This window comes from Tupaia chinensis, unplaced genomic scaffold (assembly GCF_000334495.1).
Source record: "Tupaia chinensis unplaced genomic scaffold, TupChi_1.0 Scaffold000258_1, whole genome shotgun sequence".
In the NCBI taxonomy this organism is placed as follows: domain Eukaryota; kingdom Metazoa; phylum Chordata; class Mammalia; order Scandentia; family Tupaiidae; genus Tupaia; species Tupaia belangeri.
The window spans coordinates 2,444,857-2,472,434 of NW_006159738.1; the positions used below are offsets into that span (position 1 = coordinate 2,444,857).

At 51.6% G+C, this 27,578-nt stretch overlaps 1 protein-coding gene across 5 annotated transcripts; it reads left to right on the forward strand.

The window, feature by feature from the left end:
* Window positions 1–27,578, forward strand: CAMKK2 (calcium/calmodulin dependent protein kinase kinase 2). Of its 5 annotated transcripts, none has more exons than XM_006149307.1 (16): window positions 1–529; window positions 2,747–2,794; window positions 5,025–5,078; window positions 5,789–5,840; window positions 8,457–8,590; window positions 10,810–10,846; window positions 12,629–12,650; window positions 12,775–12,863; window positions 14,198–14,397; window positions 14,975–15,028; window positions 18,046–18,119; window positions 18,212–18,299; window positions 19,292–19,420; window positions 21,686–21,786; window positions 22,265–22,312; window positions 25,289–27,578. In XM_006149307.1, the coding sequence occupies exons 1-16, from the start codon at window positions 62–64 to the stop codon at window positions 25,362–25,364; spliced, it is 1,674 nt and encodes a 557-aa protein (XP_006149369.1). In that variant the 5' UTR covers window positions 1–61; the 3' UTR covers window positions 25,365–27,578. The 5 variants fall into 5 exon arrangements, with proteins under 5 accessions (XP_006149369.1, XP_006149367.1, XP_006149368.1 ...); XM_006149305.2 differs by having other exon boundaries at window positions 22,265–22,307; window positions 24,950–27,030; XM_006149306.3 differs by lacking the exon at window positions 22,265–22,312 and having other exon boundaries at window positions 24,950–27,030.

The following is a 27,578-nucleotide window of genomic DNA, read 5'->3' on the forward strand; positions in this document are numbered from 1 at the left end:
GCGCTGCTGCCCGATGGGAGTGCCCTGGCGTGTTGGATGAAGTCGGTGCTTGTACCACACCATGTCATCATGTGTCTCTAGCCCGCCCAGTAGCGACCGGACCACCCCCCAGGATGAGCTGGGGGGCAGGAGTGGCAGCAGCGAAGGCCAGAAGCCCTGTGAGGCCCTGCAGGGCCTCTCATCGTTGAGCATCCACTTGGGCATGGAGTCCTTCATTGTGGTCACCGAGTGTGAGCCGGGCTGTGCTGTGGACCTTGACCTGGCCCGGGACCAGCCCCTGGAGGCCGATGGCCCAGAGGTCCCCCTCAACCCCTCTGCATCCCAGGCCCGGCCCCACCTCTCTGGTCGCAAGCTCTCCCTGCAGGAGCGGTCTCAGGGTGGGCTGGCGGCCAGCGGCAGCTCGGACGTGAACGGCCGCTGCATCTACCCGTCCCTGCCCTACTCACCTGTCAGCTCCCCGCAGTCGTCACCACGGCTGCCCCGGCGGCCCACAGTGGAGTCGCACCACGTCTGCATCACGGGGATGCAGGTGCGTGAGCCAGCAGTGAGCTGGGCCCGGGGGGCCCTGGGGCGCAGCCCTGGTCCCTGTAGGGTCTCTGTGTTAAGTTAGGCTCTCCTGAAGGATTTGAGTGCCACAGCTGACTTGGGAGGTGACCTCAGGCAACACTGGGGGTGGAGGTGAGTGAATCAGCCAAGGGGGGCCCTGGAACCCATTACCAGTGTGGGTAGTTGGTCTTTTTGAGTCCTCGGAGTTGTTTCTGTATTCCGTATACCAGACTTTGGTCTAGCGTGTAGGTTATGAATAGCTTCTCTCAGTCTGAGGCTGGTCCTCTCTGTTCTTGCCTTCTCTTTTCCCCCTTTTTGCTACAGGGCGTGTGCACTCGACAGATGGAGAAGCACCCGCTGGTGAGGCGTGGTTACATGGCAACCCCCCTCTTCCATTCCTTCATCGCCCAGTGTGTTTTGTTTTGTTTTGTTTTACTTTTTTTTGGAGAGGTTTTTGCTATAGGGCACGTGCGCTCGCCAGACAGACAGAGACAGAGAGACAGAAAGCGAGAAATCACCCCCCAGGGGGATGGCCACGCCGCATTCCCTTCTCCTCCATTCTCCTCTTGGGATCTTGGGCACGCATGCACACGCGCCCGGCGTGAGTTAAAGCCACTGGATCCGGGACTCGAACCACGGTCGACTATGTGGGAGTCCAGCGACATAGCCATTACGCTAACTGCTGGTCCTGCCCAGTGTGTTTTTCAAGCCACTGGGTCTAGGATTCAAACTGTAGTCTACCCTGTGGCTTCCAGCCTCCAGTATATAGCACTTAACTATTGTGCTACAGGGCTGGACCTAAAGTTGATTTTTAAGAAGAGGAAACCATTTTTTTTTTTTAAAGAATAATTTTAATTTAATTTAATTTATTTATTTATTTTTTAAAATTTGACTAGAGAGAGACATACAGAGAGAGAGAGAGAAAGAAGGTGAGAAAGCAAAGCCACCAGGTCTGGGAGTCAAACTGTGGTCAACCATGTGAGCGTGTCCAGCACCTTAACTGCCATGCCACCTTCTGGCCCCCAACAATTTAAAAAAAAAAAAAAAAGATGGATATTGAAAAAATACCTATCCCTCCTGCGTGGAAGTTGAAGTGATTTCCGAGAAGTACAGAGATGAGGAATGACCGTTCGTGGCTTCCAGGATGGGCATGCATGAAGAAGGATGCAGATGAAGGGTAACAAAATTTCAGGCAGTTAAAAGGAACAGTGTTGGGACCAGCAGGTGGCAGGGTGGTTAAGGTGCTGGATTCCCATAAGGCTAACTGTGGTTCAAGTCCCAGATTCAGCAGCTTGAAAATCACACTGGGCATGTCTGTGTGCATGTTCAAAATCCAGAGAGGAAGGATTGTGGTGTGGCCATCCTCCCCAGGGAATGATCTCTCACTTGAGAAATCTGTGTCTCTCCAGTGAATGGCCTGTGGCAAAAACCTAAAACAGAAAAGGAACGGTACCCAGTGTTAGAAAATACAGTAGCAAGATGTGCAATAACTTACTGTATGTCTCCGAGTAGCGAAATAACAGAATTTGCAATGTCCTCAACACAAAGTAATGACAAATGGTGTGCTAATTAGCTTGATGTAATCATTACACATCATGTTCCCATACTGAAAAATCACATTTACCCCCACAAATACGTACAATGATTGTATGTTAATCTAACAAGTGAATAGCAGTAAATTGAAAAAAATGGTGGAAGAATACATATCAGAATTTTAATAACAGGAAAAAAATATTGTAATGACTCATTTTTTTTTTAACTTCCAGCAGGCAGGTGTGTTCACCGGAGTGGGCGGAGGGAGAGGGAGAGAGCACCAGCAATGGAGCGTGATCAGCCACTTCCCCTCTCCTCCCTTTGTTGGGATTCGGGGCATGCATGCACATGTGCCTGGCATATTTTTCAAACCACTGGGGCTGAGACTTGAATCCCCTAGGAGGCCATGTGGAATCTGGGTCCCTTAACCACTAGGCTATGGGGCCAGCCCTGTAATGATTCCTTTTGGACCAAGTACAAGAAGAAGCAAAATTTGGGTGGTTTCACTGTGGGATAGAGGCAGTGGCTGGGAGCTGTTACTGGGGAGCTGGAGAAGTTCTCTTTCTAGATTTGGATCCTGGTTATGTACCTGCCTCACAGCTTATGAGAAATCTATCTAGCTGTAAGCTTAAGATTCATTGTCTGTGTGTCTCCACTTACTTTCCAGGACTGCGTGCAGCTGAATCAGTACACACTGAAGGATGAGATCGGAAAGGTAAACATCCCTGGACCAAGGCTGGTTTCCCAGCCTGACGTTCACCGTGACGCCTCTGACACTAAGGAGGGGACCCACGGCAGCTGGCAGCAGGAGAGGGAACTTCGGAGGTGGAATTGGTGGGGAGGGTCTTCTTAAGGTCTAGGCTTTTGTGATCTTAAAAAAAAAATTAATAAAGAAAACACAAAACTTTCTTTTGTGAGAGAGAGAGAGAGGCACTCTTTTTTTTTTTTTTTTTTTTGGAGAGATTTTTGCTATAGGGCGCATGTGCTCGCCAGACAGAGAGAGACATAGAGACAGAAAGCGAGAAATCACCCCCCAGGGGGGATGGTCACGCCGCAATCCCTTCTCCTCCATTCTCCTCTCGGGATCTTGGGCGCACACGCACACGCGCCTGGCATGAGTTTTAAGCCACCGGGTCCAGGACGCGAACAGCGGTCGACTATGTGGGAGTCCAGCGATGTAGCCATTACGCTAACTGCTGGTTCCCAGAGAGAGGTACTCTTGATAAGAGTGTCTCCATACCGGGAACCAGCAGTTAGCGTAATGGCTATGTCGCTGGACTCCCACGTAGTCGACTGCGGTTCAAGTCCTGGACCCGGTGGCTTAAAACTCATGCCAGGCGCGTGTGCGTGTGCGCCCAAGATCCCGAGAGGAGAATGGAGGAGAAGGGATTGCGGCGTGACCATCCCCCCTGGGGGGTGATTTCTCGCTTTCTGTCTCTATGTCTCTCTCTGTCTGTCTGGCGAGCGCACGCGCCCTACAGTGAAAATCTCTCCAAAAAAAAAAAAACCAGTGTCTCCTACCACAATCTTCCCCTCAGCCTCCCAGCCTGCCAGGGTCACAGATATCCAGCATACTCATCTCAGCCCAGGATCTGAACCTCCCACGTGGGCTTCCCACGTGGCTCCACTATTACACAGTGGTGCCCTACCACTTGCGCCAATGTGGCTGGGCCGGTATCTTAAAAATTAAATGTGTTCTTGGGCTGACAGGTGGCATGGTGGTTAAGGGTGCTGAATTATCTCATGGCCGACCACAGGTTGAGTCCTGGACCTTGCAGCTTTCTCACTTTCTCTCTCTCCCTCTCTCCTTCTCTGGTCAAATTAAAATAAATTAATCAATAAAGTTAAAATAATTCTTTTAAAAAATTAAATGTGTTCTTACAAAAGTTCAGAAAGCTCCCAGAGAAATCTCATACCGCCATGGTGACAGTTACATTCCTCGTCAACATTAATGTTTCTTTTTCCCCCTAAAATACTCTCGTATCTACTTTTACTTTCATTGCAGCCATTGGGCAGTATCATTGTAGGGATCAAAATCTCAAAAGCCAAAAGAGAACAAGTAATACACCTGAGGGGGCTCCGAAAAGTTTGTGTAAAATGGAATTAAAGTATGAGTTTATTTTAATGAAAAAAATGGTGAGATTCATGCATAACTTTAAAAAAATATTCTTTATTGTACGATTTTATTTATTTATGTGTTTCTATTTGACGAGAGAGAGAGAGAAAGTGAGAGAGCAAGCCATCAGGTCTGGGACTTGAGCCATGGTCAGCCCTGTGGGAGTCTATAGAGTTTTAACTACTACACCATTTACTGGCCCCCCTGGATAGTTTTTGAAATAATCTAGATTTTCATGAATTTTTTGAAGATTCCCTATATAAATGAGTGAGGCATGCCAGATGTAATACAATAGGGAGTAGGGAGGACTGTGGCAGATGGTTAGTTTATGGAACTGAGGACTTCAGGGTAGGGCATAGTGAGGTCTGTGGTAAACTGTTAATATATGAAAATAAAGGCTAGATATGGTTCGTTTTTGAAATAATCTAGATTTTCATGAATTTTTTGAAGATTCCCTATATAAATGAGTGAGGCATGCCAGATGTAATACAATAGGGAGTAGGGAGGACTGTGGCAGATGGTTAGTTTATGGAACTGAGGACTTCAGGGTAGGGCATAGTGAGGTCTGTGGTAAACTGTTAATATATGAAAATAAATGCTAGATATGGTTTTTTTTTTTTTTTCCCCCAAAAGAAGCTAGAAATCTGGGTTTTCATACCAGATCTTTCTGTCTTGAAAAGTTGGCAACAAAAATCAAACTTTGTAAAAGATGTGGGTCCAACCGAATACAACTGCATGGCAGGTTTGGACAATGGCCTGCCCCATGCAGCCTCTGTACTGGGTCCTCATTTGGCAGGGTATTATGTCATGGGCGTCTCCCTTTTTCCAGGGCTCCTATGGTGTGGTCAAGCTGGCCTACAACGAGAATGACAATACGTACTATGTGAGTACCCACGCTCCCCTCTCGGCCCTTCTCTGTCCACAGAAAAGCCTCTTTCCCAGCACTCCGTCTCCTGGGAGGTGTTCGTATTTGTCGTCTCATTTCACTCTTAGGTCACATCGGTTTTGTGCATTGAGCAGGAAGTAGTACCTGTTTTACAGACGGGGAAACGGGGAGGTGGAGTGGTTGACCCAGGAAGAGCTATTCATGCAGTAAATGTCTCTTAGGGCCTTACTGTGAGCTGCCGTTCATGCCGCCTCCATAATACTGAGAACAAGGCAGGAACTAGGCCAACTGCCCGTGTAGATGAGGCTGAGGGATCAGTTTGAATCCTGGCTTTCCCCTGTGCCAAGTGTGTGACCCTGGGCAAGTGACATTTTCAGAACTGTACAACCTGTCACACCCCACCCCCCCATCACTCCAGCTCACTCCTGTTTTCATTTGGTGGCAGCGAGTCCCAAGGCTCGTGGTCTCCTAGCCAGAGAGCCGACCAAGAACGTCGGAAGCCCCTTTAGGGTTGGAGGGACTCTGGGAGTCTAGCCTCCACTCAGCTCAGTAGCAGCTCAATCCTCTCTGGAGACAAGGTGCTCACTCCATTGTCTGAGGCTGCCAGAGGGTTAGCAGCTTGGGCAGGCCTCGCAGTGGGGGACCCTCCCCTTGCCCTCCTCCCTCCTTCCTGCTTTAACCAGGACATGGGGTCTTTTTCCCTGCAGGCAATGAAGGTGCTGTCCAAAAAGAAGCTGATCCGACAGGCTGGTTTTCCACGTGAGTTCGATGGGTCAGGGCCTCTGCCCTTAGGTGCAGGAGCCGGGGCCAGACAGAGCAGATCAACTGAAAGGTGGCCCCTGCAGAGAGGCCTGGTGGGTACTCGGTCCCATTCAGGGCTTCTTCTGGAGGTAGAGCTGGGCCTCCAGATGAGGTTCTTTATTCATTTTCATTAAAAAATATTTATTAAAATATCAAGTAAAAAACAAAAATCCAATAGAGGAAAACAGTCTGGCAATTTCTCAAAAAATCAGAATGTGGAGTTTCTCATATGAGCAGCTGTTCTGCTCCTAGGAATTGCCCAAGAGAACTGAAGACAGGTTCACGTAAAGGCTTGTACACCACTGTTCATGGCAGTGCTAGTCACATCACCAAAAAGGGGAAACAACCCAGACGTCCACCGACAGATGAATGAACCTGTACGTATACACATCCGGTGGAATATTATTCAGCCGTAAAGAGGAATGAGATACTGAGTCATGCTCTAGCATTAGTAAGTCTCAAAAACACTGTGCCAAGGAAAAGAAGCCAGACATAAAGGATCACCTACGATGTGATTTCATTGATATGAAACGTCAGAATAGGCTGATCCATAGAGAAACGAAGTAGGTTAATGGTTGCCAGTGTCTAGGGAAGGTGAGTCGGAGTGGCTGCTGAAAGGTGTGGGCATTTTGGGGGAGAGCAATGAAAATGTTATGGCATTAGATAATGGTGATGGTGGTACAGCCTTGTGAATGCACTGAAAACCACTAAAACTTGCATTGGAAGGGACCAGCAGTTAGTGTAACAGCTATGCCGCTGGACTCCCATGTAGCCAACTGCAGTTCAAGTCCCGGACCCGGTGGCTTAAGCTCACGCCGGGTGCGTATGCGTGCATGCCCAAGATCCCGAGAGGAGAATGAAGGAGAAAGAATTGCAGCATGGCCATCCCCCCTGGGGGAGGATTTCTCGCTTTCTGTCTCTCTGTCTTTCTGGCGCGTAAGTGCCCTATATAAAAACCTCTCCCTCCCTCCCCCGCCAAAAAAAACAATGAATAAAAAGAAAAGCCAAAGGGCCAGCAGGTGGCATGGTGGTTAAAGGTGCTGGACTCCCACATGACCAACCATGATTCAAGCCCCAGACCCGGTGGCTCCCTTTCTTTCCCTCTCTCTTTCTCTCTCTCTCTCTGGTCAAATTGGAAAACAATAATGCATAAAGTTAAAATAAAATAATTGAAAAAAAAAAAAGACAAGAAAAGCCAAATACATACAATGGAGAAGTTTCTAGCTCTGCTCTTCCCCTCTCCTGCAGCAGCTGTCCCCTCCGATGGAGAATATCAGAGGCTGCTCCAACATGAGCTCCCTGCCAGCCGGGCTGGGCTTAAGGTCAGCTTGGGCCAAAGAGAAAGTAGATAAGAATAATCATAAGCCCCATCCTAACACCGGGCCCTGGTTTATCCTGCTTATCCGAACTCTGAGCCAGATGCTGTCTTGTGTCGCTGCTTACCGATTTGTCACTGTCGGTTTCTGCTTCTGACTTCTTCTAGTGGAGGGTGAGGTTTTCACTCGCTTAAGCTGCTCCTTACCTCCTGCCGTAGTCCACTCGGGGGCTGCCATAACAAGATACCGTAGACGGGGCGGCTTATCCAGCGGGCATTTTTCTCACAGTTGTGGAGGCCAGTGCACTAAGGGAACTTGTCACCTTATGGCAGAGAGGCCCAGCCAGTCTCTGGGGTTGTTTTTAAGGACATTAAGCCCATTCACAAGGACTCCACCCTCTTGATGTAGTCAGCTCCCAGAAGTCCCACCTCCTAATACCATCACACTGGGGATTAGGTTTCCACAGGGGAATTTAGAGAGGGGGCCATGAACCTTCAGCCTGTAGCACTTCACTTTCCCCGGCCAAGAGAGAAAATGAAATCACAATCCTCACACCTTTGTCCTCCCTCCTTGTTCTAGCTGGTCTAGCAGCATCTCCCGCCTCCTGTCTCTGCTGATGAGGCTGTTAATCCCCTCTCCTTTCCTTTGGACTCTACTTTCCTCCTCTCACATCCTGCTTCAGACACCTGCATCTTGGCCTCTCCTTTCCAAGGCTAGTCACCTCTCCATTTGTCCCTCTCGCTCTCTTTTTTTCTTTTAGATGGTTTTGCTATAGGGCACACGGGCTTGCCGGAGAGAGACAGAGACGGTGAGAGAGAAAGTGAGAAATCACCCCCACTCCCGCCAGGGGAATGGCCACAATCCTTTCTCTCACTGTATGGGAATGTCCAGCGCCTCAACTACCACGCCACCTGCTGGTCGCCCGATGATGTCTTTTTATAGCATAAAAAACCAAGCCACAGGGAAGGGAGTGATGGATTGGGAGTGACGGATTCACCTGGGGATGCTGGGATTACTGAGCCAGACCTCAGCTACCTCTCACCTCGGACCGGGTCACGTGACAGGAAGGATGGGATTCACAGAAAGGCCAACCGAGAGATCTGGGCCCTGGCTTCACTGGTTCCCAGCTGAGGAGGGGGCTAGGGAAAGCCCCTGGCAGCTCTGGCCACGCTAGCCCTGTTGATCCCTCCACTGCAGCTGCCCCTAAAGAGGAAAAGTCTCTGGGTCCTGACCCTGGGCCCATCTGTGTCTCTTCCAGGTCGCCCCCCACCCCGAGGCACCCGGCCAGCTCCGGGGGGCTGCATCCAGCCCAGGGGCCCCATCGAGCAGGTGTACCAGGAAATCGCCATCCTCAAGAAACTGGACCACCCCAACGTGGTGAAGCTGGTAGAGGTGAGGTGGTGGGCACACCGGTGGTCCAGCCCTGGCTCTGTAAATTTCCGAACGTCACTGGTTTGTAGGGAGGGCTGCAGCACATCCAACAGCCTAGCAGGGCCACAGAGTCCCTGCCCCTGCTCCTCTGCCACTGTTCTTTCCTGTCACCTTCATGCCTCCCGGAGACCAGTTATTACTCATTCAGTGGGTAAAGAAACTGAGGCTCAGAGGCCTGCTGAGCCTGCCCATCACCCATTCCTGTCTCTGCGGCTGACAGTGAGAGTTTCTTCTAAACTTACGGTAGTCGTAGCACAAAAGCTGCTATGCACGTCTTGTCACCGATGGACATGGCCATGTTCCAATAAAACTTTATTTACAAAAAACAAGCAGAGGGCTGGATTTGGCCCACAATTTGTAGTTTGCCACCTTCTGCTCTGGACTAGCAGGTCTTGCACTTGTTGGCCTCAGTCTCCCCATTATACTCTTAAAAATTACCAAAGGCACTGGAGTGCTTTTCCTTATATGAGTTTTTTTTTTTTTAAAGAATTATTTTATTTAACTTTATTTATTTATTTATTTATTTAAATTTGACCAGAGAGGGACAGAGTGAGAGAGAGGGAAAGTGAGACAGCAAGCCGCCAGGTCCAGGACTTGAACTGCGGTCCAGCACCCTTTCCTACCATGCCACCTGCCAGCCTCTATATGAGTTATGTTTATATTTTCCACATTGGAATTAAAAACTGAGATATTTTTAAACTATTAATTCATTTAAAAACAATAACGTATTGCCTATTAATATAAATAACGAGCTTCTATGAAAAATAACTTACATGAAATAAAAAAGAACAAGAAAAGTGACATAGTTTACAGTTTTGCAACTTTTTTGGGAGAATGTCTGGCTTAGTGGAAGACATCTAAATTCTCATGTCTGTATTTGCATTTGACCTGTCGCAAAATCATGTCATGTGGTTTCTGGAACATTCCCATATACTGGTAGAGAATGAGAGTGAAAAAGGCAAACATTGTCTTCATTTTAAAGAGAAAATAGTTTCGACCTTATGGGCTCCCAAAAGCTCGCTGGACATCCCACGTGTGGAGAACCTCTGTCTAGTGGACGAGGACTCGTGAATAGCATGTAATGAAGTACTGACTGCAGGGTGAGAGTGCCATGGGGAGTGTGGGAAGGGGGCAGCCAGTTTAGCCTGAGAGCTAGAGAGGCTTTTCAGAGGAAGCGACAGGTGACATGGCCCCACTTGTTCCCTGGGTGGAGAACACAGAGAATGGCATTCAGGGGAAGGAACAGCCTATGCGAAGTGCTGGAGGCCTCTGTCCAGGAGTACACCCTCTGGTGTATGTGGGGGGGCGTAGGTGCTGACCTTGCCTTGGCCCTCGCAGGTACAGAACTCTGGTTGGCTGAGGCCCTGAGTCTGACTTCCCGGCCGAGCCGGGCTCAGGGCTCCAGGCTGGTTTCCAGGCCTGGTGTGTTCCTTTCTCTGGACCTGTCGTTCCGTGCATCCGGGGTGGCTGAAGGCAGACGCGATGTGGGCATGAGCAGGAGGACCAAGACCCAAGGCCACTTGGGTCGTGAGTGGCCCTGGATCCTGGCAGGGTCCCCGTTGTCCTCACCACCCTGTGGTGTCTGGGTTTTCCACTAACAAGACTCTCCCCGCCCATCTGTTTGTTCATACATGAGACATCTCTTGAGCACCTACTATGTGCCTAGCCCTGTAAGGGCAACCAAGGTGAATACAGCTCGGTGCCTCCCCTGGGGCAGGGAGAGCGAGCGAGCAGTGCTGGGCACTTGCCGGCAGGGAGACGTCCCTTCTGCGGGGAAGGAGGGGTGCTGGTGAGGGTGTCCATGGAGGGGACACTTGGGCCTAAATAGGATCTGAAATTTCACTCAAAAGACCAGTCCCTGTCTCCTAGAAGGGTCGGATTCTTACTCAAGACATTTCCTGGGGGGAGTTTTGCCCCCTCCCTTTCGTAACCTCCTGCATGGGTGTTTCAGACCCTTGAGGAGGGGGTGAAGAGGTACTTATTTTTCAAATGGCCCTTGGGTCTCACACTTGAGGTGGCAGTTTTCCCCTGCCCACCGTCTTCACTCGGAAAAACTGTGCAAAGTGCGGCGGTCCCGTTGACAGTGCAACCCGTAAATGCTGCTTCCTCTCGCTCATGTCTCTTCTCTGTCTTCCCTCCCCGCCACTCGCCTCCGCCGGCCTGTGTGTCTGCGCCCACAGGTCCTGGATGACCCCAACGAGGACCACCTGTACATGGGTAAGACCTCCGTTCTCTGCCGCCCTTGCCAACACTCGGGTCCTCGCAGGACACCACGCACTAAAGACAGCTTCCCCTTTCCTGGCCCAGGGGGGCCCCACAGAGCCCCACACAAGGCCACACCCTTGACTGGAAGCAGGAAGTAGAAAGGACTTCGTTTGTCTGGCTCCCTTATTCAGTCATTTGCAGATATTTACTGAATACTCCTTATATCCAGGCACTGTTTTAGATGAGACATAAAAAATGCTAAGAAATTATTATTTTGGGGGCTGGCAGGTGGCATGGTGGTTAAAGGTGCTGGACTCCCACATGGTTGACCATGGTTCAAGTCCCAGACCTGGCAGCTTGCTTTCTCTCTCTCTCTCTCATTCCATCCCTCTCTGGTCAAATTAAAAATAAATAAATAAAGTTAAATAACTTAATTCCTTCTAAAAAATATATTATTTTAAAAAGGATGATTTAACTTTATAATTATTTTATTAATTTTTTTAGAGAGTTGTTTTTTTCTATAGGGCAGGCATATGAGCTAGCTGGAGAGACAGAGACAGACAGAGAGATAGAAAGCAAGAAATCACTTCTCAGGGGGGATGGCCACACCACAATTCCTTCTCCTCTACTCCCTCTCGGGGGGGATCTTGGGCATGTATACACATATGCCTTTAGTTAAAATAGGTGATGCACAGGAAGCTTAAAGGCTGGGTGTACCTACTATATCACGTACTCTACATAAAAAGTTAGACTAAAAACAATTTTTGTTCTCGTGATTATAATTTTCAAAAAGTCAAATTATAATCTTAAATATTTTATGGTTCACCACTATAAAAATAAAAATAAGTGTATTTTCACAGAACTTTAGATATGTGTTAAAAAGCTATGGGTTTTTTTTTGGGGGGGGGTGTTTTTTAGTTTTTGCTATAGGGTATGTGTACTCACTGGAGAGAGAAGGAGAAAGTGAGAAATCACCCCCAGGAGGGATAGCCATGCCACAATTCCTTCTCCTCCATTCTTCTCTCTGGATTTTGGGCATGCACACACATATGCCTAGTGCATTTTTTCAAGCTGCCAGCTGGAACTGCGCAGTTGCTCATGTGAGAGCTATTGTACCTGCCTTAACCACCACACCACAACCACCACACAACCTGCTGGCCCTGTTAAGATTTTTAATTTTTTAAATTTTTAAAAATTTTTGCCAAAGAGTGTGTAAACATGGCAGAAAGAGATATGAAGCGATAAAGCACATCCCATGGGTATAGAATGCCTTATTCCCTTCCCCTCCATCCTCCTCTTGGGATTTTGGACACACACACACACCCACCCCTGGGGTGTTTCTCAAGCCACCAAGTCTGGGACTTGAACCACATTGTCAGCCTTGTGGGATACAGATGCTTTAATCACTAGGCTACAGAGCTGGCGCAGATCCGTTCTTTGGCATAACATCAGTCATAGCCCTGGAACCTTCCAGGCGGAAGTAGAGGGACCATGAGCTGTCCTCACCTGCATCCTTCCTCCTCTGCCTTGGTTGACCCTTGGCTACTTTGAGCACTAGCAGTAAAGCCAGGCTAGGGGCCCGGGATATCTGAAAACTCTGGTTCTTTGCCTCCCAATGGGAACTTAGCAAACAGGACCCTGAGCAGCTTTGGTTCGGTGCACTGCCCGTCTCCCCAGGCCCGCAGTATTAGCTTCTGTGTTTCTTGGTGTTTCTAGAGATAACGGGGAGATTGGGGAGGGAGATGGATTTCCATTACCCCAGTGTAACAGTTTACCCCTTTTTCTCCTCTCCAGTGTTCGAACTGGTCAACCAAGGGTGAGTGTCTCAGCTCTTGGCCGGGGTGATGCCAGAAGCTTCTCGAGCGCTGCGCTTTGCTGGTGAGAGAGGGTAAGGGTCGGGTGACTCTGGTTGGGATTTCACGTGTGTGTTGACCTTCCAGGCCGGTGATGGAAGTGCCCACCCTCAAACCGCTCTCTGAAGACCAGGCCCGTTTCTACTTCCAGGATCTGATCAAAGGCATCGAGTACCGTAAGCGGGATCTGTGGGATGACAGCACAGGGAGCGGGTGAAGTGTGGAAGGTGTCTTATTTCTCTCCTGGAGCACAGGATGTGGGTGGGAAGCAGTCAGCTGCAGAGAGCCTTTCTGGGGCTGTGCCCCTGGGGAGAAGAAACCCTTCTTCCTGCCCCACAGGAAAACAAAGAGCAGTCGTAATAGTGATCATTTTTCTAGCACTTTCTGTGTGTTCTAGACACTGTTAGGGGCTCTGCTTGCATTGTCTCACCTTGTGATGGAGATCCTGTCAATCTGCTGGGCCCTCCGTTTCCTTCTCTGTAAACTGCAGATAGAGCATTTCTCACCGGGGCTGAGATCAGCCCAGTACACCTCAGTGGTTCTGATGGGCAGGGTCCTTTTCGTTTCTGGTCGTTAAACATTTTGACTCTTATTCCTGCGGATCTTCTAGGATGCTGTGAGATTTAACCAGGATAAATGTTCAACACTTACCACAGGGTCAGGTCCAAAGGGAGCTGTTGATGGTGGCCTCATCGTCTTCATCACCATCATCATCACCCTGACGTGGCAGCTGGGTCTTGTAGACCACAGGATTGTCTGTTGCCCTTGGCTAACATCCAGGCAGGAACAGTTAACCAGGCCCCTGGGTTTGCTTTGTGGTTCACACTTCAACCCATTCTGGTCGTGGTTGGCTTAGTGGACGAGCTGAGTGTTGTCACTGGGAAATCAAAGTGTGTTTGACTGTCATGAGTCTCTGGGCTCCTAGCTGGGAGCCATGCTCAACAGAGACTTTCCCAGCACCTTCACTGTGACTTAGACTCTTAGGCAGTTACAAATCCTATCAGCAATTGGTGTTTACTTTTGAATGTTTTGTTTGTTTTAGGTTTTTGTCACAGGGTGTGTACGCTCACCAGAAAGAGACAGAGTGAGAGAGCATGAGAAATCACTCCCCGGGAGGATGGCCATGCTGCAATCTCGTCTCCTCTGTTTTCCTCTTGGGATTTTGGGCATGCACAAGCACCAGAATGATTTTTAAGCTTCCAGGTCTGGGGCTCAAACCACAGTTGGCCATGTGGGAGTCCAGAGCCTTAACCACTACACCATCTGCTGGCCCCTGCTCTTCAGTTTTGAGAAAGGGGTGGACTTCTTTGATTATATTATTTCCCCTTTTATCTTTCAGAGCCTGTGGGTGCCCAGCAGGTTTGAGGAGGGGAAGGCCAGGAAGGGCCTGGGGCCATAGGAGAGGAGGGACCAGGCGGGCGCGATGCTCGTGTTTGGGCCCTGTGGCCACATGGAGACCCTTATGAGGTTTTCCCGCTTTGTCTCTTCTGTCCTGTCTGCCCCACCCCAGTACACTACCAGAAGATAATCCACCGGGACATCAAACCTTCCAACCTCCTGGTCGGAGAAGATGGGCACATTAAGATCGCTGACTTTGGTGTGAGCAATGAGTTCAAGGGCAGCGACGCCCTCCTGTCCAACACCGTGGGCACCCCCGCCTTCATGGCCCCTGAGTCGCTCTCAGAGACCCGCAAGATCTTCTCTGGAAAGGTGGGTCTGGACCTGTTGGAGCTGCTTTCTGCCTGTGTTAGGGTCCTTTTGATTGTAAGTGGCAAAAACCCAAACTCTGGCTTAAAAAGTGCATCCACTGGGTCATATAGCTGAGGAGTAGGGCTTCATTTAGCTTTGGGCTTGTCTGGATAGAGAGCCTCAACCTGGAATCAGCTCTGTTTTCCTGAATTGGTTTCCTTCCCAGGTGGGTTAGGCGCCCATAGCTCCAGCCTCCTCCCTGTCAGTTCACCAGCTTTGGTAGAAAGAGCATTCCTCCCTCTGAGTAGTTCCAAAAGAAACCCTGGCATTGGCTCTGATTGGCCCAGGGCAGGTCATGTGCACTTCCTTGAACCAATCACTAGGGTTGGGGGAAGAGTGCTTTTATTGGGCAGACCTGGGTCATGTTCCTACCCCAGAGGCTAGGGAACAGGATCAGCCCCACTCCATTCATTGGACTGACAGTCAAGAACAGGTGGTCCCCAAAGGAGAGCTGGAACATTGTATCCTGGTCGGGCAAAAGCAGTAGTTGACACCTGTCACCACCTTGTTCCTCCATGCCAAACTCTTTTTCTTGTAGGCCTTGGATGTCTGGGCCATGGGCGTGACACTGTACTGCTTCGTCTTTGGCCAGGTAATAGAGTGGGGTGTCCTGTCCTCTGAGGGCTGCCGGGTGGTTCTAGTTACCCTTGCAAGAAGGCAGTACTTACTCATTTATTTATTTATTTAAAAGAATTATTTAATGTATTATTATTACTTTTAATTTGACCAAAGAGAGACATAGAGTGAGAAGTCAAGCTGCCAGGTCCAGGACTTGAACCACAGTCGGCTATGTGGGAATCCAGCACCTTGAACCACCTGCTGGCCCACTACTTACTCATTTAAAAGTTGGATCATTTTATTTTCACAGCTAGGTTTGAATATGAAAGAGGATGCCTTCTCATGTCTGTATATGATCGTCATATCTGTGAGAATACAGTCTTGTTATTGATATAGCATTTGTAATAGTTGATGAATTTAGGGCAAAGACAGCAAATGGCACCCCTCTTCTCACTCCTGAGCCCACAACAGACATCACTAATCAATAACTGCATTCTTTCTTGCGGACACTGATTTGATGTGCTTTCACCAGAGTTCCCAGAAGCTGTTGTCTGGAACGGACAATACAAATCTATTTGGCATTATGGATTAAGGAAGTGCTGTCTTGTGTTTTTTGTTGTTGTTGCTCTTTTTTTTTTTTTTTTTTTTTTTTTTTTTTTTTTAGAGAGATTTTTCCTATGGGGCACATGCACTTGCCAGAAAGACAGAGAGAGACAGAGAGACAGAAAGTGAGAAATCACCCCCAAGGGGGGATGGCCACACCACAGTCCCTTCTCCTCCATTCTCCTCTCGGAATTTTGGGCACACACAGGTGCCCGGTGTGAGTTTAAACCACCGGGTCCGGGACTCGAACCACAGTTGGCTACATGGGAGTCCAGTGACAGCGACATAGCAATTACACTAACTGCTGGTCCCTGTTGTTGCTCTTTTATTGTTATTTTCATGCATATTTTTAAAACTTTATTTACTGAGAGAAACTCCCAATAGGGGCTTGCCAAGTCACAGTCCTCGCCCAGTCTTCCAGCCAGTCAGGGCCATAACCACACTTGTGCCTGTGCCTGCCCGTTCATTGATGCCCAGGGTCCGAATCCTAGGCCCTCCCACATGGCTTCGGCGTTACATAGCGGTGGCCACCGCAGCGAGGCTCTGATATTATTGCTATTTGGAGGCTTCTCTTTTTAACTCTAAGGTTCATTTTAAATAGTGAGCAATAAAAATGTGGTTCCCTTTCCTTAGCTTGTGCTTGTATTGAAGGAAGCTTAAGAAAAACTGGTCCCATGAAAAAGGAGTTTACAGCTATTCTCCATTCCTCTGTCCGTCCCTAATGCATCTGATTTTTTAATGCATTTCATAGTGAGTTGCCAGCATCTCTCCTCCTTTCTAAAGGCTTTAGGATGCAATCTCTAGCTGGAGCTTCATATTTGTAGTCTTTTTTTTTTTTCCTTTGAGACAATTTACTTATAACGAAAGGAGCAGACCGTCAGTGTTCTAGACATGAGTTTTGGGAAATGGACGCACCCATGCAATCCAGACCCCATCTCAAGGTGGTGCTCTCATGGAAGCATTCCCTGGACAGCAGTGGGCTGGTAACTCCCTGCCAGTCCTCACAGTGCCCCATTTTAGGTTCCTTCTCCCGCACACATAACGGGGCTCTTACCTGTCGCCAGGGAGGTGCTGCAACAAGTCATCTTTAGACTCTGCCCCACTGAGGCTCAAATGACCCTCTGCACTTCCGGGACATGCAGTCTCTCTGAGCTTCATTTCTTCTGTCGTCAAATGAGGACGGTATTACTTCTTATGGTTTCTGGGAGGTTCAGTAGAAATCATTAGAGTATTTGTGAATTCAGCAGGTATTTGGTGAGCCTCTGATTCATGCCAGGAATGTTCGCAGGCAGTGAGCGAGGCAGACGAAAATTCCTGCCTGCTGGGAACTGCTGTTCCTGTAGAAGAGTTACTCGGTAAATGAATACCAGGGGACTTCAGAAAGTTTGTGGAAAAATGGAATCGAAGTACGAGTTTATTTTGGTGACAACATTTTTGAAATCTGTGCATAGTTTTTTTTTTTGGAGAGGTTTTTGCTGTAGGGCGCATGCACTCGCCAGATAGACAGAGAGAGACAGAGAGACAGAAAGCGAGAAGTCACCCCCCCAGGGGGGATGGTCATGCTGCAATCCCTTCTCCTCCATTCTCCTCTGGGGGTCTTGGGCACGCACGCACACACGCCTGACGTGAGTTTTAAGCCACTGGGTCTGGGACGCGAACCGCGGTCGACTACGTGGGAGTCCAGCGACATAGCCATTACGCCAACTGCTGGTTCCTCATAGTTTGTTTTTTAAATAACATGTGAGTGCCTTTTCCATGAACCTTTGAAGACCCCCTCATGTGAACATCAGGAATAAATGCTAAGATGGCAAACAACTGGCTAGCAGGCAATGGAGTCTGTTTTTTAAAAAATAATTAATTAATTAATTAATTATTATTTTAATTTGCTATAGTGTGTGTGTGCTCACCAGAGAGACAAGAGAGAAAGTGAGAAAGCAAGCCACCAGGTCTGGTACTCAAACCACAGTTACCCGCCTGAGAGCCCAGCTCCTTAACTACGACACCACCTGCTGGCCCCTGGAGTCTGTTTTAGACAGAGGTACAGGGAAGGCTCCCAAAGAAGGCAAGCTTTAGGCCAGGCACATAACCGATAGAGCAATAAGCCGTGCAAATGTCGGTGGTAGGAACATTCCAGGCAAAGGGAGCAGTACAGGGCCTGCTCGGATCACTGCTGTTGCTACCACAGCTTCCAGTCGTTCTGGTGGTTGCCGTTTTCACCAGGCAGGTGGGTAAAGACGTGTAAGAGTACAAGCTGAAGCCACGGTGGTGGGAGGCCGCGGTGTGGCTGGGAAACGCTCTCGTCCTTCCAGAAGGACATTTTTAGTCCTAGAACTTGGAGGATAGGAGATGCCCCCTCCCTTTACTAGGCCGGGTCTCTGCTGTGACCCGTGGCCCTTGAAGGACAGACACGGTGCCGCTGACCCCGCCCGCTCTGGCCTGTTTTCGCAGTGCCCGTTCATGGACGAGCGGATCATGTGTCTACACAGTAAGATCAAGAGTCAGGCCCTGGAATTTCCAGACCAGTGAGTATCCCACTTTTCGCTGTCACCTTCCCTCCGAGTCCTCGCGGTCTGTGTGTCCCTCTCTGGTCCCCAATGTGTCTGTCACCTTCCAGGCCCGACATAGCAGAGGACTTGAAGGACCTGATCACCCGAATGTTGGACAAGAACCCCGAGTCGAGGATTGTGGTGCCAGAAATCAAGGTACCCAGGGCCACTGCTGGACCCACAGGGCTGGATCCTAGATGGGACCTCGCCCTGCTCTGCCTGCGCTTGGAATTATTTGGCTCCACCCCACCTCCGGCCGGCCCCGCTCCTCCGTGCACTGAGTCATGTGGCACCGCTGCCCTCCCTAGCCCCAGGCCTCAGGGCTACTGGGGGCTGGCAAGGGGTTGGGAGGAGGATTGGGGAGTTGTGTGCGCTGCAATTGTGCGAACGAGATCTGCGACTGATGACCGGGCAGCCTGCACTTGGTCAGACTAGCTGGGCAGACGGCATCCCCCCTCTGCAACCCGTCCCATGGGGGCCTGTGTGTTCCACAGCCCCAGACCTCACTCCGCTCCTTGACCCTGTTGAGATGAGGCCTGCCGCTTTCAGAATTGCAGTGACAGTGGGAGAAGTTAGTGAGCAGTTTGGTCCCCCAGGCTGCTGAATCTTCGCCTGCTGCAGAAAGCGCTAAGCACCACACCCCCACCCCTGCCAGCCCCTCAAGCCACATGCACTCTCCATCCCTTTCAGTGTCTCGCAAGGAGGCCTAGAGGTTTGCAGGTGAAGGCTTGGATTGCGGGGGTAGTAGCGGGAAGCAGCCCCCATCCGGGTCCTCCACAGGGCCTCCCTGAGCTTCAGTCTCCCGGTCTCTGAAATAGGGAGAATGTTGCCACCTCTGAACTGAGCCTTCCGGGGACTGGGGAGAATCACAGAGGAGCAATGGGCACTCCTGGACAGTCAGGGGAGGCAGATGCCCGGGGCCAGCCACTGTCCAGAGAACTGGCTCCTGGCACTCTTTCGTAGGGCCGCCCATCCTGTCTCTTCCACCTCTCCTCTCACTCACCTGCCCTCTGCCTGGCTCGCCAGCTCTCTTGCACGCCCAGCCATAGGCCCTCACCTCTCCCTCCCGCATGCTCTCCTTGCTCCACTGGCTGGCAGGGCTGGAGCCAGCCCTGCCTGCCCCTCACCCCTCCTGTCATTCGTTGAAGCTGCACCCCTGGGTCACGAGGCATGGGGCCGAGCCATTGCCGTCGGAGGACGAGAACTGCACGCTGGTCGAGGTGACCGAAGAGGAGGTCGAGAATTCGGTCAAACACATTCCCAGCCTGGCGACCGTGGTAAGGCGGACGAACCACTGACCAAGAGCAGGGACCAAGAGAGCCCAAGAGGGCCGGCAAGGACAGGGCCAGGACACAGGTGGCCTGAGAGTCAGGAGGTGGCCAGGGTCTGCCGGGCCCCCAGTTCCCATAGAGTGTAGCTTTCTCCAAGGAGCTGATTGCCCTTGAAATTCCTACTCTCAGAGCGGTCAGGGGAGAGGAGCCAGCACGGGGCTGGAACAGAGGTCTGCAGGACGAGCTTCCCCCGCTGGCCCTTCAGTCTGGGCGGATGGCCTGGCCTAGCTCACATCTGCTGCCGGGCAGTTGCCAGGGCCATGGGCCCCCACTTCAAACATCTCGGATGTTCTTCTTGGCTCCTGAGGGTGGGATTTTGCTTGAAAACCACTGGCCCTGTTGAATGGCCTTGAATTTGGATCCTGACCAGGAAGGAGCAGCCAGATGTGGCATCTTCAGGCCTAACCTTGGAGAGTCTGCACATCACCCCTTGTCTGGGAGGGCGTCTGACTCCAGGAGCCCCAGGGGTCTAGGGTGCCCACAGCTGTCCTGAGAGCAGAGACCAGTTGGCTGTCCCACGGGGCTACCTTGAAAGTCCTGGTTGATCTTGTCCAGCACTGGCCCCAACAGGCAGGCTGGGCCCTGGGCTCTGGGAGGGACCCAGAGACTGCCCAGCCTCAAGGCACTGCCCTTTAGGAGCCTGGATGCTGGCTCCGTCTCTCCCAGCTTCGCATCTCTCCCTCCTTCCCACACACTGCCTTTCTCCTCCTTCCAAAACCAGAGTCCCCAGGGCTGGGACATTCCTCTGTATTCTGTCCTGCCCCACCTGGGGCCTCTGCATGGCCTTCACTGTTAGACTCAGCTACAGCCACCCACCTTCCTCATTCTCCCTTCCACCTACACCCGCGCCCTGCGCCTCACGGCAGGGCAGGCTCAGGATGTCCTCGTCATGACCCAGTCCCCTCCTTCTCCCCAGGTCTGAGCTGCAAGTTCTTGGGAGAAAGCATCTAGCCCTGGGGGTCTGAAGCAGCCCTCCTTGTTCAGGAAATACTCCTACACGTGGTTCTGCAGGCCTGTGCCGGGGTGCCGGGTGGGGGTCACAAGGAACAAAACTGTGCAGCCCCTGCCAGTCTAGGGGCTCAGGTGCTGGCCAAACACTGCCAAATACCTGCAGTCGAGGGCCACAGGCTTTCCCCAGTAGTGCCGGGTCAGAACAGGCGTCCTGGAAGTAGATAGCCACTGAGAGAGTGCCAGGGTGTTAACCCAGAGCCTGACAAGAAGGGACAGCACACTCAGTGTCCTCTGCTGGGAGGGAACTGGGCCCATGAGAAGCTTCCAGAAAGCCAGGGCCTTTGGGGGAGGTTGGGACGGTGCAGGGACGTTTAAATGCAGATCCCAGAGCCCTGGGCAGTTGCTGCAGGGCTTGTATCCCTGGTGGATTTTTTTTTGCTGAAATCGCCATAGGGAGGGAAAACGGACATGAGAAGGCACCCTTGGGTGGTACAAGGAGCCGGGTGGGCAGGGGCTGGGGAGTGGTTCAGTGTGGGAGAGAATTAGGGGGGACCCAGGCTCTCTCTGTGTCATCACTCAGCAAACACTCCTGAGCACCCAGCACGTGCCAGGCGAAGGCCTGTGAAGCTCAGTGCTAGCTCTTAGGGGACTGCCGGCCTCAGAGGAAGGATGGCCCCCCCAAAGACGCTCGCCTTCTGGAGAGAGACCAGTGTACAGAATGGCAAGCTCTGGGAGCCTCCTAGAGGCGGCTCCTCCACTGGCCACAGGGGAAGGGCAGGGTGGCCTCACCAAGAGAATGACACCTGCCAAGGCTCGGAGGAAAGGGGCTGGAGTGATGTGAGGGCCTGGCCTTGAAGCCGGGGCAGGGTGATGGACCTGGGTGACTCATCCAGTGAAAGCTTAGGTGGACAGATGGTGCCAGGTATGCCCAGGTGACGGAGCAGGCCAGCTCTCCTGGAGCACGGCCTGTGGGGGCCGAGTGGGCTGGGACTAGATTGTGACAGGCCTTGAATGCAGACCCAGGAGATTGGATCTATCTTCCTGGCAGCCAGAAGCCATGGCAGACTTCGGAGCACGGGAGTGACCAGTCAGACTTAGGGATGGCTTTGGCGGGTGTGTCCTGGGTGAGAACAGTGCTGCCCAGTTTCCTTCAAAGGCCTGCCACCAGCTTTGAACCTGGGAGCTGGCAGGGACCAGGAAGGGGAAAGCTGGAAGACTCTGCCTGGCCAAGCAGTCACCCTCCTCCTCTTTTCTCTTCAGATCCTGGTGAAGACCATGATCCGTAAACGGTCCTTCGGAAACCCGTTTGAGGGCAGCCGGCGGGAGGAGCGCTCATTGTCAGCCCCTGGAAACCTGCTCACGTGAGTGTCCTCAAGCCTTCTTCCTGGGTGGGCAGCCTTGCCATCCGGAATCGCTGCCATCTGAGAATACTCCGACAAGACCTGCCGGGCATCCTGGGGAAGCTGACAGCGGCTGGCTTGGTTTCAGCTCACGGTCTGGGCTCCACCTTTTGCTGATCCACACTGAAGTTTTGCCTTTCCTAGGGGAACCTGTACTTGAATTGGGGGATTCTTGACATCCTGCAGGCACTTTCATGGCCTGGAAGCCTGAGTGCCCACTGGTGGGGTTTTGGCCCTACGGTGGGTGAGCAGTGTGGTCTTGCAGGGACCCTGTATGTTGGCACAGAGTGGGGTCCACTCACCTGCTGGTCAGGTCTGTCCTGGCGCTGGCCTGAGAAGCTGGCATTTGGGTCTGAGTGTCTGTTGGGTGGGGACGGGCATCCCACGGATCCCAAGGGTGCCTTCTCATGTCCCTTTTCCCTCCCTATGGCGATTCCAGCAAAAAAACCACCAGGGATTGTGAGCCCCTTTCCGAGCCCAAGGTAACGCCTGGCCTGCCTGCCTGCACCTCTCTCTGTGGGGGCCTGGGGGTGGGGCAGCTGCAGAGCGCGGGCGGCTCCACCAGGCTGTGTCCTTCCCAGCCGGGGCTGCTGATCCCAGCCTAAAACGAGGGGCATCAAGGGGCTTGGACCCGACAGTGGGTCGTGCATGTGAGCTGGGGCTGTGGGTGCATGGCGCTCCACCTGGAATGCCTGTGAGTCCACCCATGTCTGATGACCCAGCTGGACACCCCATTCACTCAGTGCACGCCATGGCACCAAAGCTGCCTCGGCCCGCGCTGCCCCTGCTCCGAGTCTGCGCAGCTCAGCATGGATCAGACGTGCTGCAGTCTGGCTCCTCACTGGGGCTCTCTGGCCGGCTGCTGTCCTTCCTTCTCTGATGTGTGAAGACCTAGAAATTAAGCCCCTTTTTGGCCTGCTGGACAGTGATGCGAGTCTTCTGACTCCAAGAGGGTCAGATTCCCTTCTTCCAAACACCTATGCAGGCGGGTGACTGGCACTTCCCAGGACACATCAGAATGTTTGTCCCTGTTGGGCTGGGGACCTCCTGGACTCTCCTGCTGCCGTTTGTCCTCCGAGCGTCCATGGCAGTGTGGTGGCCCCAGTATCCCTCCGACTGAGCCTGACTCGGCCACCTGAATCCCAAGTGGGGGCTCCAGGCAGCCACTTCTATTACCAAAAAATTAGTTTTATTGAAATATAATTCACATACAGTACAATTCACCCACTTAAAGCGTATACTTCAACGGTTCGAAAAATATTCACAGTTAATGTAGCCATTATCACAGTTTCAGAACATTCCCATTAACCCTAAAGAAGACTCGTAGCCCTTCCCTTCCAACTTTCCCACCCCACCCCACCCCCACCCACCTCTAATTTAAGTTCTCTGAATTTGCCCATCCCAGGACATTTCATAGGAGGGGATCACGTGCTGCAGCCTGGTGTGGCCGGCTTCTCTCCCTTTGCATCCCCATTGCTGCCCGCATCTGTGCTCGCGCCTTCATGGCTGAGCACCGTCCCGCTGTGTGAGGACACCACACACGCTGGTCCGTCCATACACGAGGGCTGCTTCCACTCGGGCTCTGGAGAGAACATGCCGCTCTGCACAGCCGTGTACAAGGGGTCGCCGCTTCTGATTGTTCGGAGTTGGCTCTTGAGAGGCCATTTATCCACCGCCCATCCCACAAGGAGTCAGGGGCTTCCGTGGTAATCTAGGAGTACTTATTTGGGAATTTCCTATGCTTTTGAGAGGAACGGCGCCCTCAGAGCAGGGGCAAGGCAGTTAGCAAGGAAAGCACGTCTTCGGCAGCGTCTGGTGGCTGCCCCAGGCCCCCGCCTCATTCCCTGGCATCTCTGCAGCCCCCTGCAGTTGAGCGTCACTGATCATAGGGACCAGAAGCCCCTGGGCTGGCCCTGGGGAGGCCTTCCCGTTCAAGTTCAATTTTAGGATCAGCCCAACAGAGACTGCCTCCCATTTGGAAGCGAGTCTGTGGTGTGCATCGTTATTTTCAGTGAAGTCAAATCGCAAGACACCAGCAGACCATGACTGGCCCAGAGGGGTTTGGCTCTCCTCCATTCCCTCACCGAGGGGCTACCTGTCCTCTGCTGTGGGTGGGCTGCTGTGGGCCTGAGAGCCTCACAGGGCTTCCTCGGTCACGGGAGTCAGACTAGAGGCCTACCTGCTGTCTGCAGTGGGACCCAGTCCATGGGAGCAGGCCGCTGCGAGGTCAGAAACTGAAGGCCTGGTTTGGCATCTGTGCTGTCTTCCCCGGGAGGCTGTACCCAAATACTGTGTCAGAAACACGAAAGGTCTGTGGCTGCACCACGGAGGGGTTTCTCTCTGTGAAGGCACAGACGCCAGGGTTTCTCTCCTGTTGTGTAGGGCACAGCTTCCTTCTGGGCAGGGCACAGATTGTTGCTAGGCATGATTGATGGTGGTCCCAGGAGGCAAGCCCGACAGCTTCTCTTAGAAGGGGAAACCTGCATGGTGGTGTCGGGGAGCTGGGTCCCTCCTTGGGAGTTTCCCATCACTTCTCGTCACCACCCACAGCCATCACACAAGGCAGCTCCCATTGGGGGCTCTTCAGGGAGGGCCCTTCTTGTCCCTGCTAGTTGGCTTCCCTTGGACCTGGGTCTCAGAGAGCTGGGGCAGCTGTGGACAGCTGTTTCCTCAAGGCCCAACCCGGAGGCCCTGCTCACTGTGCTAAGGAGCTCATGGTCCAGTGACGGACGTCACAGCTGCCACCCTGAAACACTTGGGAGCCTAAAGGGGAGGAAAAGTGAAGACAGCTAAAAAAAAATCCCTGAGAAACAGGCCCCGAGTGGGGTCCTCATACTGCCTGTGACCTGTGTGATGACACAGATAGTTTTATATTATTTTATAGGCCCTTCTATTTTGGGCATATGATGTTGGTCTTTCATCTAAAGAGGAGTTGCAAAGTCTCCTTTGAAACATGTATATGCACAAGGAAAAAAGGGGAGATGGTCTCAAAGGAGGTTAAGTAAACCATGCCAGGTGCTACCAGATACACCCCTGAGCAGGAGGTGCCCCAGCTGGTGGAAGTGGTTCGGGGCCCTGCCCCCATTCTCTGGGTCTTAACATTGGTTTTCTGTTTGGTGAGCAGGGAACAAGGCAGCGAAGACAGCCTCCGGGGCACCGATCCACCCCCCGTGGGGGAGGAGGAAGTGCTCTTGTGAAAGGCAGTCACCACGTGGAAAGTTGGGGGGTCCCGGCCCCCGGCTTCCCTGCACGCATGCATCCACTGCGGCCAGAGGAGGTGATGGAACCCGAGTAGCTGCCTGGATCCCTCAACCTCGCATGCCCGGCTGCGTCGCCTCCACGCGGGCTGCTGCACCCCGAGTTTCCATAGCAGCATGACCTACGGAAACCAAGCACGTGTGTAGAGCCTTGATCGTCATCTCTGGTTATTCGTTTTTCCTTAGTTGTTTTAAAGGGGACACAGAGAAAAAAAAAAAAAAAAAGGACTGGACTCCATGGCGTTGACCTGGGCCGCTGGCTGGCTGAACGGACAGGTGTGAGGGGTTGCAAAGCCAAACTCACGTGCTTTTTGGGACAGTTGCTTTTTAAAACATTTTTATGCCAAAAATCCGTTATTGTGAATTCAGAACCATGTCAGATATACCACGTAGATAAGTGTGGGGTTTGAAAATCATGGAACAGTGAGCACAACCCTCTGACGGGCTGAGGCCATGGAGTTCGCTGCTGCAGTTGAGAGGCAGTGGAAGGTTGGATGTGGCTTCTTGTACAAACCTCAAACTGTGGCATGTTCCAGAACCATGGACTCAAGGAGTCAGGGCAGGGCTAGCCCTGGGTAGCTGCAGGGAGCTTCAATGCAACCTACTTATAAGAAGGACTTTTTAATTTTTTTTTTTAATGGGTAGAATTGTAGTTAGAAAAACAGAAAGGGCTTGTGGTTTAAATGCTTCTCTGAGGGAATTTTCCAGCCCTCAGAGGGTATTGGCAGCTGTGGTGGGAAAAGTTTCGCCTGGGAGACTGAATGTGTTCCATTCTCACAGCTGCTCACAGTGGGTTTCTGAGGTGGCTGACTGAGCGCGAGGACATCTCTGTTAAATTATGAAAACTCCAGGGTGAAATCCTACACTTCCATGTACATTACATGGCTTATGATGAAACAGAAAATACTTTGAATTCTCTAACCAGACTGAGCTCTAGAGAAGTTCAGATATTATGTAGAGCTTCCAGGATATACTTCACAGCTTCAAGCATGTGATTGGGCATAAGGCTAATGCCCTGTATGTTAGCAGCATAGCTCGTTTATAACCTGTGTATTCTAGAGACTGCTAAGGTTTTGTTTTCTTCTTAAATACTAGCCGATGGTTGTAGTCAATGAAATGCCCAGTTTCTGGCAGGTCAGTTGGGAAATACTTTGCCTTGTCTGAGATACAGACGGTCACTGGTAACTGTCGAAGCTTTGTCAGGGTCTATGTAATAATGTCGACGCACCTTTCTAGAAAAGATGGCTGAAGTCCGAAGCACTCCTTGGACTACAGGAAAGCCAGGGTTTGGTACAGAAATTCCCTTCGGTAGCCAAAAGTCCAGAAAGAAAAGATTTGTTTTTGACGTCTAACAAATATTGGAATGTTGGATTGAGGTTCCAATGCAACTTCTTCCAGAGACACAAGGGGTGAGAGCCGAGTGCAAAGGGGAGGGAAACTGGAAGGATGTTTCCTGGGAGAGTCTGAGCTCTGCTTTCCAGGACTTTGCAAACTCTGGTCTGGGGAAGTAACAGCGTCACTCACTGTGCTGAGACTGCTTTCCAGTAACTTCCGTCTGGTGTGTCCTGGTGCAAGGCCTCGTGCCTTCCTGGTCAGCCCACTCACAGAGCTCTGGGTGTTCTTGGCTTCCAGGTGTTCTTAAAACTCTGCACCGGAGTCTGGCCAGACCTTTCTTGTTACCAGATAAGCAGTTCAGAACTTGGGAGTGCTGGCTTTGAAGAGCAGAGGATACGCGATCTCGGGAGGGCTGTCTCGGCTGCCTGCTTTCTCTGTAACCTAGCACTTCCTCTGGCTCTCCTTTAAATGGTCTGGAAAGGACTCACTCATACCGCCGCTTCTCGTAGCAGATGGTTTGATGTGATCGCAATAAGAATAAGCACCTTGCAGGAGTTAAAGCCAACAGGTCCTAACTGAGTCCCAGCCTGGCTGTGTGGACTCTGGCCTGGCCGGCAGCTCGCCCTCCTGGCGGGCAGCATGCAGAGCTTCTGCAGAATCCCCCTGTGTTTACACAACCGCATCGGGCAATGCCATTCCCCCCACCACGACCTTCCCACCTACAGTTTCCCGTGTGGAGTGCCAGTGACCAGGAGACACCTACTGTCGGGACGGATGGGTTGGAGGCGGCCCACACTGATAACTTTTTTTTTTTTTAACACCAAAGAGAGCTGTGGGAAGGAACCACCCCCCAGTAGGAAGTAAAAGCGTAGATGGCTGTGTACATAAAGCATTAGTGACCATTCTCTTGGAGCACAAACACGGACTTTTCAAAAGCCAGGAAAGGGGAGAACCTGTTAAGTGCAGCTTTTCCAGGCGGGCAAGACGGATGCCCCAAATTTCCTCCATAGCTGGCTCGTCTGTGGGACCAATTTGGTGTAAGTAGCCGGAGGCCTGCACCATTAGCCTTGAAGGAAGCACAAACACTCTCTCTGCCCACCTTCTGTGTCCTCTGCCCTTCCCCACCTTCCCCATCCACCCCATTGGCTGCCAGTGGCTCCT

Excerpts from the sequence above, each read along its gene's own strand:
- CAMKK2 (XM_006149305.2), top strand. The coding sequence starts at position 62 with ATGTCATCATGTGTCTCTAGCCCGCCCAGTAGCGACCGGACCACCCCC. Across the intron at positions 2,795-5,024 it reads TGAAGGATGAGATCGGAAAG|GGCTCCTATGGTGTGGTCAA; the intron begins GTAAACATCCCT and ends CCCTTTTTCCAG. Across the intron at positions 8,591-10,809 it reads ACGTGGTGAAGCTGGTAGAG|GTCCTGGATGACCCCAACGA; the intron begins GTGAGGTGGTGG and ends CTGCGCCCACAG.